General features: G+C 39.0%; 1 protein-coding gene across 1 annotated transcript in view; it reads right to left on the minus strand.

The window, feature by feature from the left end:
- MCCC1 (methylcrotonyl-CoA carboxylase subunit 1) overlaps positions 1-8,256 on the minus strand; it is a 52,921-nt gene that overhangs the window by 39,455 nt on the left and 5,210 nt on the right. Inside the window, exons 2-5 of the mRNA XM_074298305.1 lie at positions 6,436-6,479; positions 5,439-5,578; positions 4,305-4,400; positions 335-456 (exon numbers count right to left, since the gene is read on the minus strand). Of these exons, the coding sequence (XP_074154406.1) occupies positions 335-456; positions 4,305-4,400; positions 5,439-5,578; positions 6,436-6,479 (402 nt within the window). The remainder of the gene's footprint in view (positions 1-334; positions 457-4,304; positions 4,401-5,438; positions 5,579-6,435; positions 6,480-8,256) is intronic.

Raw genomic sequence — 8,256 nt, forward strand, 5'->3', positions numbered from 1 at the left:
AACACTCCCATGACTCTAAAAATTCCCCAACACATGTCAAAAAAAAGTTATCTCACATACCCATAAAACATACAGCCATCCTTCCCCCTTTCAGCAGTAAGGCACAGTTCAAAAGACCTAAGGGTCAGTGAATTCCTCACTGTAAAATGCTCCACAGGCGCTCCAGAGGTCTTATTGACTTGGTAGCTGAGTCCCAGGGTTTGCTGAGGCACCTTAGAGGAGGGACTGAATCTAAATCTTTCTGACTCCAAGCCTGGCCTTCCATCTCCTATGACATGCACCACCTCTTATTCCTCTTAGCACAAGGACATCAGGAAGAAAAATAAAGACATACCTCTTAATTCCCATATCTCTGATGGCAGATGAAGGGGGCCCTATGAAAATGATTCCCTCTTGCTTACACAACTCTGCAAACTCAGTGTTTTCTGAGAGGAAACCATACCCTGGATGAATAGCCTAAAAAGGAAGAACAAAAAGTAACCATAAGGAGCCTTACCAGAGTGGAAATAATGGACAGTGGAGTCCGGTTTCAACCTTATCAGGGCACTTACATCTCAGAGGGATCAAGGCTTTAAATGAAAAGGGCAAAGGTTCCCGGCTGAAATTTCAGGCTCTGATAAGGGTGTGTGAGGAGGGGGCAGCGGGCATATAGCTTTACCAGCACTTCTGAAATCACATCTCCTGAGCCGTTTCTCTACCTAAGTGTAGACATTGGCTGAGATTGACATGTGGCCCTCAAACTCTCTCTCTTCCTCACTCCTTCACTCCAACTATCGGCAGGTTATTGATCTTCTGGCCCCACAATTCCTTTCTCAAGGAGTTCAGTCCTTGGCAGACAGCCTTCCCCCTTCATCCAAACAAACCCTTGCCCTCTAGATCATGAGGCATGTCGTCCAAACTGCTGATGTGCCCCAAAGTCTGAAGCTCAAGTATTAATTTAAACTGGGTGTCCCAATGGTGTGCTTTACATCTATGAAGCCATTCCCTAAACCACCTAGTTGGCTGTCTTAAGCTTATTAAGGTTTAAGCTGCACTAAGGCTTTAGAGACATCATATATATCCATCAGATGTATTTATGTACATACATGATACCACGTCACATCAGAGTAATGTCATTTTGGTCCTCTTTGAGAAGAGATACTAACCAATACAGATACATCTATGGTTTTTTGTTTTGTTTTCCCTGAGGCTGGGGTTAAGTGACTTGCCCAGGGTCACACAGCCAGGAAGTGTTAAGTGTCTGAGACCACATTTGAACTGGGGTCCTCCTGGTGCTCTATCGCCACCTAGCTGCCGCTTCAGATACACATATGAAAGGGAGCAATAATACTACTGACTTTTTAAGATTGTAGTTAGGATAAAATGAAATAATATTTGTAAAGCACTTTGCAAACCTTTTAGCGCTATAAAATGCTTGCTGTGATTATCTTCCTTACTATTACTATATTCCTTACTATTATCTTCCCTCATTAACTTCATTAGTTAGATCATTAACTTATTAAAGACTGTCTTGTTTTGTTTTTTGTTTTTTGTTTTTTTTTCTATTTGTATTTATAGGGCTTAGCACAGTGCCTAACATACAGTAAGATTTTAATGAATGCTCATTCATTCACTTTTTTCATTTCTGGAAACTTCAAAATATATAGATGCCCCCTGACACATACTGAATTTCCAATTCATCAGCCTCACCATCCCCTATGTTCTGTACCTTTAATAACCCTCCGTCATTCATTAGGGACAATCCATCACCATCACTCTCTATGACAGAGAATTCTGAAATTTTTCTTTCAGACCAAAATCTCTTTCACTTCCATCTCTCCCTTGGTCTCACTTCTCCCAAAAATCTTCATCCTTAAAATGAATTCCAGTCATTGCTCCCCCTCTCCCTGCTTTCTCATTTATCATCCTTGCTCCGTCCTTATTTTTCTTTTCCATAAGGACCCAACTCTTGAAGGGTAGCTCACCTTTATGTGGTCCTCCCATTCACCATGAATCTCTTTTTAAACCTTAATCCTAAACTGATCCACCCATCTGCCTTCTCTGCTCCTACTCTGGGGCCATGGAATACCACTGAAAGAAATCATGAAACTGGCACATGCACCCACGAGAAATGTGTGTTAATAATCTCAGCTAAGAAACTGGAAGATGAATGGATGTCCATCAGTTGGAGAATGGTTGGGTAAATTGTGGTATATGAAGGTTATGGAATATTATTGCTCTGTAAGAAATGACCAGCAGAAGGAATACAGAGAGGCTTGGAGAGACTTAAATCAACTGATGCTGAGTGAAATGAGCAGAACCAGAAGATCACTGTACACTGCAACAACAATACTGTATGAGGATGTATTCTGATGGAAGTGGAAATCTTCAACATAAAAAAGAGCCAACTCACTTCCAGTTGATCAATGATGGACAGAGGTAGCTACACCCAGAGAAGAAACACTGGGAATTGAATGTAAATTGTTAGCATTACTGTCTATCTACCCAGGTCACTTATACCTTCGGAATCTAATGCTTATTGTGCAACAAGAAAATGGTATTTACACACATGTATTGTATCTAGGTTATATTGTAACACATGTAAAATGTATGGGATTGCCTGTCATCAGGGGGAGGGAGTAGAGGGAGGGGGGGATAATTTGGAAAAATGAATACAAGGGATAATATTATAAAAAAATATATAATAATAATTAAAAAATAATCTCAGCTAAGCCCTCACTGCTCCCAGACAATCCTTCTCCTCTTCTTATGTGGACATTTTAACGTATTCCCCATAACTTCTATTCCAAACTTTCTCTTCTCTTCTCAAGCCAACATACCCTTGCTTTTTTGCCTTTTTTCTTTTTTTCTAGCAAAAACAGAAGACCTCCACTGTGAGCTGTGTCTTTCTTCAATCCCATACACAAGCCCTTTGAACATCATTCTCTGTTCTTGCTTTGCTTGAGTCTTGGACAAATACGTGGTCCTTTCCTGAGGAAGGCCAATTCCTCTTCTCTAACAGTTTTCCAAGGCAATTGCCCACCTACAATCTTTAATCTTTCTCTATTGGTCAAGATCTCAAAACAAACCAACCCAACAATAACACTCTTTCCTAGACTCTCTCATTTCCTCAATTCCCTTTCTTACATTTTTTCACTTTCTTAAAGCCATATCCCTAGAAGAAAAAAAAGTCATCTTCCTTCACTGTTCTACTTTTCCTCTCCTACTTATTTCTAAACACCTTCTAATCTGGCACTCACAACTAAACTGAAACAGCTGAGGTCTGGTGTCAGTGGGGAAACTCCCTCCAGTCATCTCATCCTGGAAATGATTCTGGGATAAGGAGACCTGCTAACGAGCTGTGGTGGTTAATAAAGCCTGAAGTTATGGGTTTGGGAATCAGGAATGGAAAGAAAAGGATAAATATGCTTAAAAGACATTTCAGAGGGAGAACCACCTGGTTTTAATGCTTTATGGGCTTTGAGGGAGCAATCAAATATAATTCAGAAGATTCGAGACTGTATGAGTAGGGGGAAGGTGATGCCATTGATTGAAATTAGGGAGGGGAATTTAAGTCCTGGAGAAGATGAAAGAACATAGGAACATATAAACGTATATTGTATTTAACTTATCCTTTAACATATGTAACATGTATTGGTCAACCTGTCATCTGGGGGGGGGGGGAGGAGGGGAAAAATTAGAGCAAAAGGTTTTACAGTTGTCAATACTGAAAAATTACCCATGCATATATCTTGTAAATAAAAAGCTATAATTAAAAACATTTTTAAAAATAAAAAGAACATAGGAAAATATTACAATGGACACAGTTCATCTCAGATGACTGATGGGTATCAAGTGAAAATAGCTAGCGGATAGCAAGAGATCCAAGACTAAATCTACAAGAAGAGAGAAACGAACTAGGAACAGAATTCTACAATGATGCAGGGTCAAGGGAGGAGAACCAGGAAAACACCACATGCACTGACTATAACAGTGTCAAATGGAAGCAACTCTGAACACTGTTCTGAATATAATGACCAAACTAGGCCCTAGAAAAGAAGAGAAAAAGCATCAGTCTCCCCTCTACTGAGAAGTGAGAGGCTAAGGATATGGAACATTGCATACACAACCAGACTTGGCTGATATGTTGGTTAGTTTTGCTGAATTGCCTTTTTTCCTCTTTTTTTTCTATTCTCTGTTGATGACTTGCTGAGTAAGGGAGGGAGGAGAGATATATTAGGAAAAAGAAGTGATAAAAAAGGTATCAATAAAAGAAAAAATTCTGCAACAGATTTCTTCATCTGAACTACCTTTATGACCCTTACCTGTGATGCTGAAGCCTTGGCCACTTGAATGATTTTTTCCATGGAAAGATAACTCTGTTGTGAGGCAGCTGGACCAATGAAGTATGCTTCATCTGCCTGTTTCCACAAATGTCATACAATTATCAGACTGTAGGGTTTAGAGCTGAAAGATATTTTAAAAGAGCTAGTACAACTCTTTGATTTCATAGACAAGGAAACTGAGATTCTGTTTATGCCCATAGGGACCCTTAGAAAGAGTAGAATTATGTCAAAAACTTGACCTCTTATCACCTTGCCAAGCTGCTTCTTACTGCCAAAAAATAACAACTTTTTCCAAGTGCCACTTGGGTGGTTGTTTAATACACATTTCCCCAAGGTGGCCTTTAAATCAGAACTACTAGTCTATCACTGTTATTGTGATATTCTGAAAGATGGGGGGTTTCCTTGGGATTTGGGGGCATAGAGCAACACTGTGGCCAGACAGAAGGCACCAGTTTTCTAGTGAGGAAGCCCTACAAACTCATCCTTAGATGATGATGGACACAAACAGGACTCCTGCTCAAAGGCATGTGGCTTCTGCTTGCCTGGCCTGCAGGAAGTGACCAGTGCTTTTGCTCAACAAGGGGGCAATGGAGGAGGGTATGTGTGAAGGAATTTGCAAAGTTCTTGTGCATGGTGTTTCCCCCAGTAATATACAGGCTCCTAGAGAGCAAGCATTATTTTATTTGTACCCCAGGGTCTAACACAGTGGGTGCTTCACAGATACTTGTTGATTGAGTCTACTTGCTTGGCTTCAGATTCCCCTTTGAACAAGAGGCTATAAAGTGATCCTTTTCAGAATCTTCAAGCTGTAATCACTTGTAAATCTTTACTACTTGGATGATATCAAATACATCATTTTGTCTCAGCTTCCTCCTTTGTGGAAATCTAGTTCACAGGATTATCTCAAGGATCAAATCAAATGAGATAAGGGTGAGGAAAGCTGTAAAGCTCTAACCAAACACAAAGTATGATCATCATTATTGGAAAAAATCATTACCACAAACTTCCACTGGGCTGGGCTAATTTTAAGGAAAAACTGAGCACACTAGCTCATAAAGGGGCAAAAAGTCTGAAGGTAAAGGTACCCAGCTTCCTCCAGGTCTGACCACATACCATCTCCACATGCATGGAGTTCCGGTCCGCCTCGCTGTACACAGCCACTGACTGCACGCCCATCTTCCTAGCTGTTCGCATCACTCTGCAGGCAATTTCTCCTCTGTTTGCAATAAGGACCTTGGTAATATTGCTTCTTCCTGTTTAATACACAAATGAAAGTGGGACCTGGAATATGACTGACAAGTAGCATTCTATTGTGTTAATCAACCTAAAAATGGGTTTTGAACATTTCAAAGTCCAAAAAATTATGACCTTAGCCAATTTTGATGAGCTCATTTCTTATCACAGTTAACCAGAATGAGAAGAAAAATAGAATTAGTAAGACTTCTTAAGCTTAAAAGTGGGAATTGAGGTTTACATATCCCAGTGGGAAGTATTTTGTTTTTGTTTTTGTTTCCCCCCCCCCTCAGATTCTGTAAAACCAAGGGTCGAACTAACTCGCTCACTCATTTAAACATACACCTTGCATATATCTCTGGCATTAGATGTGGATAGTTTCTTTGTACCAAGACATCAGTACTTGTAATGGCATTCTAGTGCATTTAAAGTAAAAAAATCTCTAGCTGTCATCACACATTTGATGTTCTTTAACTATTTGATGGTTTATTAAAAAATAAAGTTCTATAAAATATATAATGTGGAAATTCAATATTGTGACAGAATTTCTTAATAAATATTTTAAAGATGATAATAATTATTTTCCCTTATTATAATCCTGAAAGCTAGGGAGATACTATTTCAATCAATAGATCAAAATCAGTCACATAAATGTGTTCCATTAAAACCCATTTATATTTAGATATTTAATATCAAAAGAACTTTGATGTAAGAACTGGAAGTACAAAGAAAACATCATCATCATAATAAAAGTATCACAAAATCACTAAATTGCTTACAAAAGTTTTTTCTTTATGTAACACAGATTGAAAGAAAAAGTATACTCTTTTAAAACATTTCCATTAAGAAATATTAAATTATTTTTAAAATTTAGTACCAGTTGATGAATATTTCATAGTTCTTTGTCTCCAAATCCATCTCCTGTAAAAGAAATCCAAATAGCATTATAATCAAAGAAGAAACAGAATGACTAAAGAAAAGCACGTCATTATTCAATGAGAAAGGTCATTTCAGTGTTACATTGACCCTTTTAGTGTTCCTCACCCCACAAATCCTCAAAGTTTGGCTGTGATTTCCACTAATCTTTAGCCACTAACGATGCATAATGCTCTAGTGGAAAATATATGATACTAAAGATCAGGAAATTCAGGGCCTAGTCCCAGCTCTGCAAATAACTAATTGGGTAACTTCAGGGAAGCCTCATTTTGGGCTTTTGTAAAATTTAAAAAATTAACTAAACAAAGAAAGTTCCCTTTGACTTTAAGGTTTCTCACTACTATTCCAGGAGACAGCTGTGGTGACTGACCACATATTGTCCTTTCAGGAAAATGAGGGGATTAGGCTAATGATCTCCAAGGTCCTTTTTATCCCAGGTAAAATCTTAGGAGGCTTAACTAAATCAGTTCAAGGAAACACTGCTATAGAGAAAGAGTGTCCTGGTCTGAGAGTTAGGAACATCTCCATTCAAATCCTACTGGCCTGGCCTGATCTCCTACTTAACTTGAGAAAACTGAGGCCCCCTGCTAGGAGCTCCTTCATTGCCAACTCCCTTTGCTCCAGATCTAAGGAAGAGACAGTTTTTGTCTTGATCCCCTTGGACCCTTCTCAAGCCAATCCTGACATCTCTTTCAAAAGCTCTTCTCATTCAGGAATGCTCATGTTCCCTCTCTCTTTCAAGCTCTCTCTTTCCATTGGCTATGTCCTTGTCTATAAGTAGGGCCAAATATCTGACATACTTTTAAAAAGTCAAAAGGAATCCTTAATTCATCCCGTCATCATTCCCTCAAATTACCATTTAATACCTCTCCTCCCTTTTCACTGCCTCTCTTAGAAAGAGCTGCCTACTCTCAGTGCCAGCTACTCACTTCTCACCTCCTTTCAGCTGATGCAACGACTCTCTTCAAGGGTGGCAACAATCAATTAATTGATAAATCGAATTTTTTAAAGTTCTTATTGTCTTTCTCTATTCCATGTTGACAAATCTTTCCTCTTGGACATGGTACTAGGGCTCTGAAGATGACACTTTCTGGGTCCATCTTCCCTGTCTGAGCACGCCTTCTCTGTGTCCTTTGCTTTGATCATTCAGCATCTACTCCTTAGTTAGCATATGCTTTTGGCTCTTCTCTCCATTAAGGCCAACCCTTCTCCTTGAACCCCTATACTTCTTTTCTCTTTGTCCCTTATGTCCTGATAGTCTCATCAATTCTCATGGGTTCAGTTAAGTCTATGCAGGTGATTCCCAAATCTATACATACAGCTTGAAATACTGTATAAGTGCTAGCGATCATTCTCAGTCTAATTATTGTCGTTCTGATATGTGTGACCTTATATAAGTGCTAGCGATCATTCTCAGTCTAATTAAATCATTCTTAGTCTAACTATGGTCATTTGGATATTTGTGACCTTATATAAGTGCTAGTGATCGTTCTTAGTCTAATTAATGTCGTTCTAATATGTGTGGCCTTATACAAATGCTAGCTTTCATTCTCAGTCTAATTATTGTTGTGCTAATATGCATACCCTTGGATCAGTCACAGCATCCATCTTTCTGGGTTTATATTTCCTTATCTATACAATGAGGAGACTAAACTAAACCTCAAAATTTTCAACCAGTGACTTGGATCTTATTTGTGCCTCTACAAGTACAGAATTAGAAGCCAGAATATGGATTCCAGTCCCAACTTTGCCGCTGATATCC

This window comes from Sminthopsis crassicaudata, chromosome 3, assembly GCF_048593235.1.
Source record: "Sminthopsis crassicaudata isolate SCR6 chromosome 3, ASM4859323v1, whole genome shotgun sequence".
Classification (NCBI taxonomy): domain Eukaryota; kingdom Metazoa; phylum Chordata; class Mammalia; order Dasyuromorphia; family Dasyuridae; genus Sminthopsis; species Sminthopsis crassicaudata.